The 12,755-nt window shown below is 40.5% G+C and overlaps 1 protein-coding gene across 1 annotated transcript in view; it reads left to right on the top strand.

Annotated features, from left to right (window-relative positions):
- Dytn (dystrotelin) overlaps positions 1–12,755 on the top strand; it is an 85,191-nt gene that overhangs the window by 19,024 nt on the left and 53,412 nt on the right. The window contains 3 exon segments of the mRNA XM_008846257.2: positions 5,014–5,085; positions 5,307–5,470; positions 11,222–11,333. Coding sequence (XP_008844479.2) covers positions 5,014–5,085; positions 5,307–5,470; positions 11,222–11,333 — 348 coding nt within the window.

Here is a 12,755-nt window from a genome sequence, read left to right as displayed (position 1 = left end):
CAGCTCCAGCTCCAACTTTATTGGGGTAAAACTAGGACTATTTATAGTGTAGAGACAGCAGAAGAAGTCTTAGCTGATAGGTACTTTTAGGATGCCTCATTTACATAGGGCGGTGGGCTTCTATCAGGCTATCAGACAACGCCTGATTAAAACCTGGTAGCTCCTGTGCTGGAGGGCATGTATTTGTGGCGAGCACTGTAAAAGAAGAGTCAGGGAGGATGCCAGGAAGGCACTCTGCTATGAAGGAATCTGCAGCACATGGTTTCCGAGCTCATGAGCTATCCGGACATGAAGAGACTTCTACTTGCATAACAGAGAACCCCAACATCTTTGGGTATAACAATGAGTCATTAGGAATCAGTTTAATAACTATTTAGTAGAAAACTAGTATTAGGTTCTCCCTGATGTCCTGACCTGTCTAGCCTCAGGTTCCTGTGGCTAGATGACTACAGGAAACAGAGTTTTCCAGACAACTGGTCAGTTATTCATATGAACTCACAGCAATGTAACAACATGCACAAGTCCTATGCAAGCTCAAACCAGAAAACAAAACAAAACAAAAATCCCAGCATAGACATGAGGAATTAGATAAGAGGCTCCAACTCTACCTAAGGAAATTCTGGCAACAGATGGCTGCTGGGAGGGGCAGAGACAGTCTCCGTCAAGCATGGGACTCTTGGTAGGTTAACCAGGCTCCAGTGGATGGACCCACACTGAAAGACATTTGGGACACTAATTAGACTTTATAAGCCTTATTATATATGTACTATATATAATAGAGTACATTAAATTGGGTGGGGAGTTGTAAGCAATGGATGGGGAAGGAATCTAAATACCATCAAAATACATTGTATGAAAATCATAAAAGTTCAATAAAAAAGAAATAAATAAAAAGGGGAAAAAGCTAAAAAATTTGAAAAACTTGCCTTGGTGGCACATGTATTTAATCCCAGCAACTGGGAGGCTGAGGCAGGTGGATCTCTATGAGATCAAGGGGAGATGGCAATCAGGGAAAGGATCTAAATACTGCCAAATTATATTGTATGAAAATTGCAAAAATACAATTTAAAAATGTAAAAAAAAAAGGCCAGGTGTAGATATTAACACTTCAATGGTTGTTGTTAACAACACAGATACCACCACAGATTTTCTGATGTCTGAGGCATGTCTCAGGGAACCACCATTGCAGATGTTCATCCCAGAAACTCCATATCCCACAACTCAAGCAGAGTGGGGGAGGTTATATCCTAAGCTATCCATCTATTTATCCCATCACACTGGTAGCAGATTTCAGAGAAGATATGTGGAAGAATCTGGGCAAAGAGGCATTTTCCTTCTCCTCTAGAGCTTCTTGTTTACCTCCTGACTATTGAAGAAGTCTGATTACTCCAATAGGTCCTAAAACCCACTCTTATTCCAAACCCAACTAAGGTCAATGAGCTTCTGAAATGGTGGCTCCTACAGCATCGCTCCCTCCCTCCACCAGTCTCAACAGGTTTCTAAGAAGCTATTTCAAACCTGTGCCTCCCAAGGCTCAGGGATCATTGTGAAAAAGAAGGCAGAAAGATTGTAAGAGCCAAAATAGGTGGATGGCCACAAGGAAACAGTTTTCCAGACAGCTGGTCATTTACTCATATGAACTCACAGTGATGGTGACAGCATGCACAAGTCCTATGCAAGCTCAAACCAGACAATATCCCAGGATAAGCATGGGGAAGTGGATAAGAAATCCCAACCTTATCGGAGGAACTTTTGTCAATTGATGGCTGCTGGGAAGGGGAAGACAGTGTCTTACAGGGTTGGGCCTCTTGGTGGGTGCAGTGAATGGATCCACACTGAAGGATATTAGGGGACACAAATCACACTCTATAGACATATATATGTATATGAGAGTTCATTAGATTAGGTGGGGAACAGTGAGAGGAGGTAGGGAGAGGGGAGTAGATCTAAATGTCTTCAAACTATATTGTATGAAAAGCTCAAAAATTCAATAAAAATGCAGAACAAACAAAAAAGACTAATATATGAAATTCTTGAATCAATAATTTTTTAAAGAAAGCTATTGGGAAGGAGGAGTGTTTCTATTTGCATAGTAAATTATTATCTCATTGACTTCCATTATGGACTCCAAGGTGGATTCCCAGTCCCTGCTCTGTGATTCACATCTTCCCCTAAGAATCCTAATTACCATTTCAAGCACCATTCTGCCTGTGCCAGCATGCCATCTAACCACATTTAATTCTTCTGTAGAACACTTGCAAGAAATTAGTCAAGTGGGTGATTAATCCACAAAATCTTTATGTAGATACCTAAAGGCAAAAGGTGGGTTAAAATCCACAACGTAAGTGAATTTTCTTTTTACTAGTGTCAGGATCATAGAGCTGGTAAGTGGGTTGCACAGTTTCCACCGCCCATATTCTCAGGATGAGGACACCAGGGGAGGAAGGATGTTGAATCAGCAACACTTTTAATAAGTGGTTCCACTAGTTCATCAACACTCAGAAGCCAAAATATGGGAAATGAGTTGCATTTTTCAAAAGCTAAATAATACAGGGAAGAGTTGCTTACAGTCTCTTCATGACAGGTTTATTATCAATTTAAAATGCAAGCCATCTTGTCATTATTACACACGTTTGTTGACTTCTGCCTGGCTAATTGTCAGCAACGAGGTTCTAAGTACCACTTTCCTAAATAGGACAATGTTTTTTGAATTGATGGGCTCTGTGGGGGTCTTTGAGATGACTTCTGAGCTTGCAGGAAGTTTCTACTGACAGCCTGTACTGTATAAGACATCAGATGTTAAATAAGGACTCTTGTCCAAATGGGAGCAAAAGGAGGTGACAGGTACATATAGCTGCACATGTAGATACCAGAACCAAGTCCCTCACTACCTTGGAAGTCATAAGAGATTCTTAGTCCCTTAGTTAAACTCCCTGTTGTGATTATGGTTGAAAGGTGGAAACACCAGACATACTTTGAGCCATTGGAATATCTAAAGTCAAAGTTTGTCTCATTAATGAAGAGTAAAGAAGGACTTCCCGAGTTCCCAGTTATGGAGCAAACTTAATTTTTTGGTCGTAAGCAAAAATGTCATACATACTCAATCATGCCTTGATCTAAGTATCCTAAAACATTGAATTGACAAATTATAATTATATTTATGAAAGACATAAACTCCTATGATGGTGCATGCCTGTGGTTCCAGCTGCTTGGGAAATGCAATAGTAAGACCACAAGAGTCCAGGAATGTGAGTCTGGACAGTATGGAAAGATTCCATTTCAAAAAAAAAAAGGAAGAAGGGAGAAAAGGAAGGAGGGAAGATAGGGAAGGAGGGAGGGAGGGAGGAGGAAGATGTGTTACATGATGACGTATCGCAGGTAGCCTAGGTATACTCTGTGTAGTGATTACAGCAGTCAAGTTACTTAACCACACCCCATGATCACTGTTTGTATATATAAGTATGTAATGGGAAGATAAGCCTATGCAAACCTGATCTCATATCAAACTTCCAATAAATACAATATTAGTAGCAATATTCACTGTATATGTTACATCCCCAGAACTTACTCATCTTAAACCGAAAGTTTATAACCTTTGACCAACATCCCCCCACCCCAAACTCTAGGAAACCACCATTCTACTCTCTGTTTCTATGAGTTCAACTTTTTTTTAGATTCCTCAGCTAAGAGAAGTTGTGCAGTATCTCTGTATCTGCCTGATTTAACAGCATATTTTTTTCCAGGTTCATCTATGTTGTAGGAAATGACAGGATTTCCTTCTTTTAAAGGCTGGATAATATTCCATTTTATGAAAAAAAAACCTCATTTTCTTCATTTATTACTCTCAATGAATACCTAGGTTCTTCTTATATCTTGGTTACCATGAACATGGGACTTTAAATATCTCTTAGACACAGTGACTTCATTTCCTGTCAATCTTCCCTTTCAACAGGGATGATTACCATCCTACTTCAAAGATGTGTTATGGTTCAGATGTGACGGGTCCCCCTGTTGAAGGCTTCATCCCTACCTGATAGATTCAATCACTCAGCAGTGAATGGATCATGACCTAATCAATAGATTAATCCGTTGATGGAGCCATAACCTGAATGGGCAATTGGTAGAAACTTTCAGATGTGGGGCCTGGTTGAAGGTAGCAGGTCAAGGAGACATGTTCTCCTGGGCTAGATCTTGTTCGGGACCACTTCCTCTCTTTGCTTTCTGGTCACCGTGAAGTAAACAGGTCTGCCCTGCCAACCCCTTCTGCCTTCATGTTCTGCCTCACCATATCCCAGAAACCATGGACTGAATCCTTTAAAGCCATAAGCCAATATCAGTCTTCCTCTTTTGAAGTTGTTTATGTCAGATATTTTGTCATAGTGGCAAGAAACTAGCATAATTGGCATTTATTAAAAGGAGATAATAGAGCCTGGTGTGGTGGTGCACGCCTTTAATCCCAGCACTTGGGAGGCAGATGCAGGCAGATTTCCATGAGATCCAGACCAGCTCAGTCTACATGGTAAGTTCCAGGCCAACTGGGACTACAGGGAGACCTTGTTTAACACACACACACACACGCACACACACACCCCCCAAAAAATGAGATTATATAAAAACCCTTGAAATTTTTTTCCTTAAAGCCACAGTAAACTTTAATACAATATCAGAGTGACCTCATCCAGCAATTAATAAAAAAAGGAAAAGAAAAATTAAAATAATTTAACTAGGACCATAAAAAGTTAAACACAAGCCTTCTTCCTTCCATCCCTCCAACTGTAAGATTTTCTTCTATCATCTTTCTCCATCTTGTTCTCACTGCTTATTTAATTCATTGTTTCAACTCAGGAATTCTACAATACCTAAAAATTGCTTTTATTTCCTTTGATTGAGATAGTTTGTCCATTCTCAGACTCCTGATACTTGTACCTCCATGTCCTCCGTGCTATGAGCATCTTACTCAGGGACACAGACTTCTCCATTTTCTAGCAGCTGATATGAGGTTGCCTCTTACAGATCCCAACTGTTGTGGGAGAGAGTTGTACTCTGTGCCCTGTGGAAAGTGCTATCCGCAGCTGTTTCCAAGGGGTGAGTACCATGAAAATGTCCCTGGGAGCTGGGGCAGACATGCTTGAAGAGTTTGCTGACTGACTTCAATTAGATTCCATTCAGATCCCCAGACAACCTAAGTTCAGAGGTTGCCTTGCCTCCAACTTCTCATAAGATAAAACTTTAGCAGAACAACACAGAGCCAACAAAGAGTACAAGTCCCATCTAAAAGTGCATTTCAGCATGCTCTTGTTTTCCAGGTGCTGAGCTCTGGAATCAAGGAGGAGAAGTTCCTGTCTTGGGTACAGTCTGAGTCTCTCATCCTCCTGTGGCTCCCAACCTGCTACCGACTGTCAGCCGCAGAAATAGTCATTCATCCTGTGCGGTGCAGCGTCTGCAGGAGCTTCCCAATCACTGGACTGAGGTACAGTCAGCATTAGTATTTCAAATGGTCATTTCCCAAATGGGTCCAAAGGTGGGGCTACATCTCTCCAGAATCTTTCTGAGATCCTTCTCATGCATTTGGAGGTCAGTTGAATTTTGCAGCTCAGTAATTCCCTGACTGAGGCATCCTGGCTGAAAATAAACTTACCCTTTATAATGGATGTAATATTAAATTCTTCCACTGACACATACTCTGAATAGCCACCATTTCTATTCCTCTAAGGTGGAACACAATTGTCTTTTGTTCAAAATAAACCTTTTAAGTGCTCTGGAGCTACCCATAACAAGAATAGCATATATTTGTTAAGTGTTAAGGAAATGCTAGGCTGAGCAGTTTACATGGATCATTTCACTTATAATGTGTTAAAAGTTTTATAAAAGGTGGTGTTATTATCCCCAACTCACAGAATCATTAAATAACACGGTTAGCAAGTGGCAGAGGCTGTGAGCTGAATTCAGAGTCCCTGTTGTGCAACGATGATGCTCTACTGTGTCCTTGTAGTGACCACTGAGAGCAAGGGAAGGGAGCCGAAGGAATCATCAGCTTAGGCCAGACCTTCTGTCTACCTAGAGGCAGGGGCAGATTTGACAGCTCTTTGGGGGAATGAGAGCATCTGACCCCTCCATGGCTTTGAGGATGACAGTTAAAACCATATCATAGGGGCTGGAGAGTTGGCTCAGCAGTTAAGAACACTGGCTGTTCTTGCAGAGGACCCGGGTTCAAATCCCAGAACCCACATGGAAGTTAACAACTGTCTGTAACTCCAGTTCCAGAGGATCTGACAGCCTCTTCTGTCCTCCACAGGCATTGCACGACATGAGTGCACTTACATACATGCAGGCAATACACACATACACATAAGATAATAATAATAATAGAAAAAAACCCTATCTTAAAGAAAGGTTGGGATGTAGTTTTCCATAAATTAAATAATAAAGAAGTAAATTAGAGGTACCATTAGAGGCTGAGTTTTTGTTTTTATTTTTATTTGTTTTGGTTTGTTTTTTATTTTTATTTTTTTTAGACAGAATCCCACTATGTAACCTTGTCTTGCCTGGAATGTGCTATATAGATCAGGAACTCACAGAAATTCTCTTCCCTCTGCCTCCCAAGTGTTGGAATTAAAGGTACATGTCACCATCCTAGCTCACTAGGGAAAAGAAGGAAGTGGGAAGGTCTAGCCTACACATGGGTAACCCATGATTCATAATGTGTGAGCAGAGGGGTGGAGATGTGGTTGGGCTGAAACTCTGGGGTTTTCTGTAGTTAAAGACAAGCCATGGGGTACCTAGAAAGGAAGGGGTTCAGAGATGTCAGAGCTTGGCTCTTGCCACTCTGTCTCACTTTTCTTCCCTTATTTCCTGACCTTAACCAGTTTAAATCTTTTTTAAAAATTTTATTTATTATTTTTATTTTATATGTATGCGTGCATTGCCTGCATGTAGATAAGTGCACCTGTGTTGTGCAGTGCCTGTGGAGGTCAGAAGAGGCCGTCGGATCCCCTGGGACTGGAATTACCAACAGTTGTTAGCTTCCATGTGGGTGCTGGGATTTGAACCTGGGCCTTCTGCAAGAACAACCAGTGTTCTTAACTGCTGAGCCATCTCTCCAGCCCCTGCATAGATCTTATTTTAGTAAAAATATAGTTCAGATTTCTGTTTTTTTTTTAAGTCTCCTTGCTGTTTTAGGGTAAATTTCAAGAAGAGAATATCATTTAAAATGAGATATTTCTTATATTTTATATTTGTGTTTGTGGCATATGTATTTGTATGTGTGCACATATGTACACATATATGTAAACAGTGCACATGCATACATGTGAACATGACTGGAGACCAGAGGTTAACACTGAATGCCTTCCTCAATTGCTAAGTGCCTTATTTGATGAGACAAGGTATCTTATTGAATCTGGAGCTCAGTGATTCAGTTGGACTGACTGGCCAGCAAGCCCCAGGGATCCTCCTGTCTCTGCCTCCCTAGCCCTGGGATTCAAGCATGCGCCATAACTCCTGGCTTTTTATGTGGGTGCTGGGGATCCAGACTCAGGTCTTCATGGATGTGCAGCAAGCACTTTGCTGACTAAGCCATCTCCCCAGTCCTGATACTTTTTATATTTTAAATTATAATTTTATAAACATTAGTTTATAGCATATATTTCTCTTATCAGTATAATATAACATCTCTTTTGGAAGTATTAATACAACACTAGTTACTAATACTTTTATTAGTGTTTTTGAGAATTTCATGCTCTTCTGCAAGAACAGTCAGTGTTCTTAACCACTGAGCCATCTCTACAGCCCAACCAGTTTAAGTCTTAAACACATTCCCTCACAGAATGGGCCCACTAAAAATCTAGAAATCAAGTTTTAATTTCCTGAAAAGGTGGACTGAGTTTATGGGGAATTTGGAAGATGCGGCAAAACTTAACTCATAAAAAAAAAAACTCTTTGAAAATAACTCATAAAAAACCTCTTTGAAAATAACTTGAAGCAGTAAGCCACATCAATGAACAGGCCCACTGGAAAACAAGCAAGCAAAACAAAAACATTTTCATATTACAGTGAAAAGAATTTCTTCTCATGATAAACCGTGAAGGAACATGAGTATAATTTATCACACTGTATGCATATTATAACAATTTAACCAGAAATGGAAAGTTGTTCTTTATATAATTCCTGTATGTCCTCTTCTAGGCCAGGTACAGAATTAACTTTGAAACTGAATAACTCGCAACTTTTACGTCGAAATCAATGTTGAGTATTGAGTATCAAAGGTTTTAAGTGACTTGCCCAGGTAACTCAAGAAAATAACAAAGCACAGGATAAGACATACCATACTGTGAGTTTGAGAATGTGCCCTGTCTGTTGAGAATGAAACTAAGCTTCCTCTTGAAACACTGCCTTATGAACTATTTTTCTTCCTAGACATACAAGGCAAAGTAAAATAAAGAGAGATGGATCTGGGGGTACCTGTAAAGCATCTTTGGATACATTACAGTCTTAACCTTAAATGTATTGTTTTAGCTCTCAAAGCTCAAGCAATGGCTTTCATTTCAGGGAGATCGATAAAGCCACCAAAAACAAAGGCGTTTATAGCTTTGAAGGTAGCAGGAAGAGGGAAAGACTCGTCCTCCTACAGAAAGCAAAGGGGATTGGGAAGATGGCTCCATCAAAGCATCTACAGTGCAAGCATGAGCCTCTGAGTTAGTTAAGAGCATCTGCTGCTCTTGCAGAGGACATGAGTTTAGTTTCCAGCTCCCACATGGAAGCTCACAACCATCTATAACTCCAGTTCTAGGGAATCTGCCACCCTCTTCTGGCCTCATCGGTACTGCATGTAAATGGTACTTACATGCAAGTAAAACATTCATACATATAGTAGTAGTAACAACAACAACAACAATAACAATAAAGCCAGAGCCAGGAGAACCCCTGGGGCTTGCTAGATACTCCAGCTGAATTGATGAGCTCACAGATTCAGTGAGAGACCCTGTCTTTAAAAATGAGGAGGAGCTGGGTGTGGTGGTGCAAGTCTTTAATCTCAGCACTCAGGAGGCAGAGGCAGGCAAATCTCTGTGCAATTGAGGCTGGCCCAATCTATGTGGTGATTTCCAGGCCTGCTGGGGCTATAGGGAGACCCTATCTCAAAAAGACCAAATAAATAGATTAATTAATTAATTAAGTGGTAGATCAATTGAGAAAGACATTTAACATTAACCTCTGACCTCGGTACACACACATGTACACACACACACACACACACACACACACACACACATGCACACACACGCACAAGCATGTACAGAAAGACAGAGAGAAAGCATAAAGACGAAATTGTCCCTAATCCAAGAATTAAATTATAGATGAACAGGTTATCACTGATGTTCTATAAAAAGGCATGTAAGGTTGAGATGAGATTGGAGAAAAATCTTGGTTGTCTATGTGGTAAAACTATAAAAAACAAACCAGTCTTAGTCCCTACTCAGCAATGCCTCACACATCTACAGATACTTCAGAATACAGAGGAACACATTTGAGGAAAGTAAGGACATTGTCACAGCAAGCCAGTTGCAGCTGTCTAGAATGCTGGACAAAACAGTCAGCAGAGGTGATTCATCAAATAACTCATTAAAACAAGACATTTCTATGTTGTTCACTACCTTGACAAAGTGAGTGCCTTCCTGCTTAGGTATGTTCATTAATTTTCAAAGCTATGTAAAACTTTTGCAAGGCCAAAAAGGCAGTGTTTACTAACTCCAATGTCCTCCTGAAGAAGCCGGGTCATTCAACTTCACTCAGTATACACTAATGACCTACTATGTACCACACAGCCTTCCAAACAGTGACCTTAACTTTCCAGTGCAACTCCTGCAACTACCACAGCTAGGAATGGTGGTATGTGAACTCAAACTCTAGTCCCTTATCTTCCTCTACCATTCACTAAACAGTTGTGTGACTTTGTGCAAGTTCCTTGGGCTCTCTTTGGTTCCATTTCCTCATCTGTAAAATTAGGACAATATTATGACAATTTTAATATAAAGAATTTCATGGCGACCCAGTGCACATGGCACATAAAAAAGTGTTCAAAAGCATAATTGTTCTAGCTACCCAACATTATTTACTATCTCCTGCCATGAGACTCAAAGGTCAAAGGAACAGTAGTAAACAAGGCAGCTCTAAGTTGGCCCCACAGTTATTTATATCCTCCTGCCACACTTTCAAATGCTTAGTCATATTCTTAAGACTTTCTGTTATCTGACTTTGCTGGTACTCCAACTTTTCATGCCCCTATTCTTCAGGGGGATTAGCAAGTCTGGAAGATCTAGGAACCACTTGTTCATGACAGTCTCTATTACGTTTTCTTTCTCTTCTTTCTATCTGGGAGCTTCCCTACTTTAATCTTTAGACCACCTTCCATGAAATTATGGGTTCTCTTTGAAACTGGCAAGATATGCTAGTGAGTCTCAGTTCTTCCATGAAAACCCAGCCCACACTAGCACTCGTGTTTAAATCCTTTATCTATGGCTTGCTCTTCCCAGCACCAGGAATGCAGTTCAATATTATCATGTCTGCAGATTTCCAAGAGAAGCCACAATTTCATTGCATTGAAACTATCAAACCTCTATTTTTAATATTTGAGTGTATGCTGCAACTACACAAAATATGTCTACAGACTTGAGGGTTTCTCTTAGCAGTTGTGGTTCCCAGTACTCTGCTAAGTATGCAACATATCTGGTATTTGGGTGGTGTGAGGAAGGGATGTAAATCAGACCTCTATACCATAGTTTATTGAGTAAAGACACATTAATATAATCCTTATAAAAATATTATCAAAGGGCTAGCAAGATGGCTCAGCAGGTTAAGGTGCTTGCTGGCAAGCCTGACCAACTTGAATTCCATCTCTAGAACCTACATGGAGGGACTCCCAGAAGCTGTTCTCTGACCTCCACACATGCACCATGGCACACACCTGCCTACATACTTACATACACACACACATGTGCGCACACATAAATAAATAAATAAATATAAAAATACTTTCAAAAGAAAATTTCTCTGATTAAATTAACACACTTGAGTTATTTAATATCCCTATCAACTTTGAGAGACACTTGATAACCACTGGAAGTTCAGACAACCTCCTGTATGTTTGGGGAGGCTCACTCTCTGCCTGACTCATCTGCTCATCTACAGGTAATGATGTAAGCTGTACTTCCACTTTACTTGGCAGATACCACTGTCTGAAGTGCCTCAACTTTGACATCTGCCAGGTGTGTTTTTTATCCGGTCTTCACAGCAAGTCCCACCAGAAGTCACATACTGTAATTGAGCGCTGTGTTCAGGTAATATCCAATGCAATGTAGTAAGCTATTCGCTAACCAAGTCCTTAAAAGATATATCCATTTAAAAAGCCTTTTCTTCCACCAAAACCACAGATTCTGCCTCTGCTGTATATTACAATAGCTAAGACTATGGAAAAGACAAGCTCAACCTTAAATATTTCTCAATATAATGATGCTCTTTTATATTATCAGAGAATATTACAAATTGCATGAAAAAGTCATAATGAATTTTATTGACTTTTATACTTGATACATGCAGAAAGTTAAAAATAGAAATATGCTTTCTTGGGGCTGGAGAAATGGCTCAGCAGTTAAGAGCAGTGGCTGCTCTTGCAGAGGACCTGGGTTCAATTCCCAGCACCCACATGGTGGCTATGAACCGTCCTTAACTCCAGTTCCAGGGGAATCTGAAGCCCTCTTCTGACCATGGCATTGCATGACACAGGTGCACTCACATACATGTAGGCAATACACTCATACACATAATTAAAAGTAAAAATTTAAAATTAAAAAAAAATATGCTTTCTTTACCATTGCAGGTTTGCTTTTTAACTATTTTAATATTTTTATGTGCATAAGTGTTTTGTCTGCATGTATGTAAGTGCACCCATGTTGTTCAATGCCCATAGAGGTCAGAAAAGGGTATTGGATTCCCCTGGAACTGTAGTTATGGACAGTTGTTAACTACCATGTGCCATGTGGGTGCTGGGAATTGAACCCAGGTCTTCTGTGAGAGCAGTCAATGCTCTTAACCACTAAGCTATCTATCCAGCAACATTGCAAGCTTTTATAAAAATCTAGGGGAACAAGGAAAGACTAAATCAATTACAGTCTGACTATTGATCTCATACTATGTGCTAGAAAATATCTCTCCAAGTTTTTCTTCCTTGCCCTCCAAGGTTGACTAAGTTCCCAGGGACTATGGGAACATCTCTCAAAATGTCCTGTAACTGTGGGTGAGTCACCTGTCCTCTTGTTCAGGGAGGCCATGGAGACCCCACGGGATGGATTTGAACCAGTGTCTAGTCTAGTCTGACTATTGATCTCATACTATGTGCTAGAAAATATCTCTCCAAGTTTTTCTTCCTTGCCCTCCAAGGTTGACTAAGTTCCCAGGGACTATGGGAACATCTCTCAAAATGTCCTGTAACTGTGGGTGAGTCACCTGTCCTCTTGTTCAGGGAGGCCATGGAGACCCCACGGGATGGATTTGAACCAGTGTCTAGTCTAACAAAGAGGAGGGTCAACTCAGAGGAAACATTCCCTCCATGCTTCCAAGTGAAGCCAGCCATGGTCAAGTAGGACCTTTGACTTATCTTCACATAGATGAAACTGGTAAAAGAAAGGAGCCGGGCTCCTCCCAAGCCCATGCGACCCCTGAGGAACAGATCCTCAAATGACCTTAAGAGTGAAAATAAATTG

The sequence above is a fragment of the Nannospalax galili genome, unplaced genomic scaffold, assembly GCF_000622305.1.
Source record: "Nannospalax galili isolate Female #2095 unplaced genomic scaffold, S.galili_v1.0 scaffold281, whole genome shotgun sequence".
Lineage (NCBI taxonomy): Eukaryota > Metazoa > Chordata > Mammalia > Rodentia > Spalacidae > Nannospalax > Nannospalax galili.
This window is presented reverse-complemented; position numbering and strand designations above follow the sequence as displayed.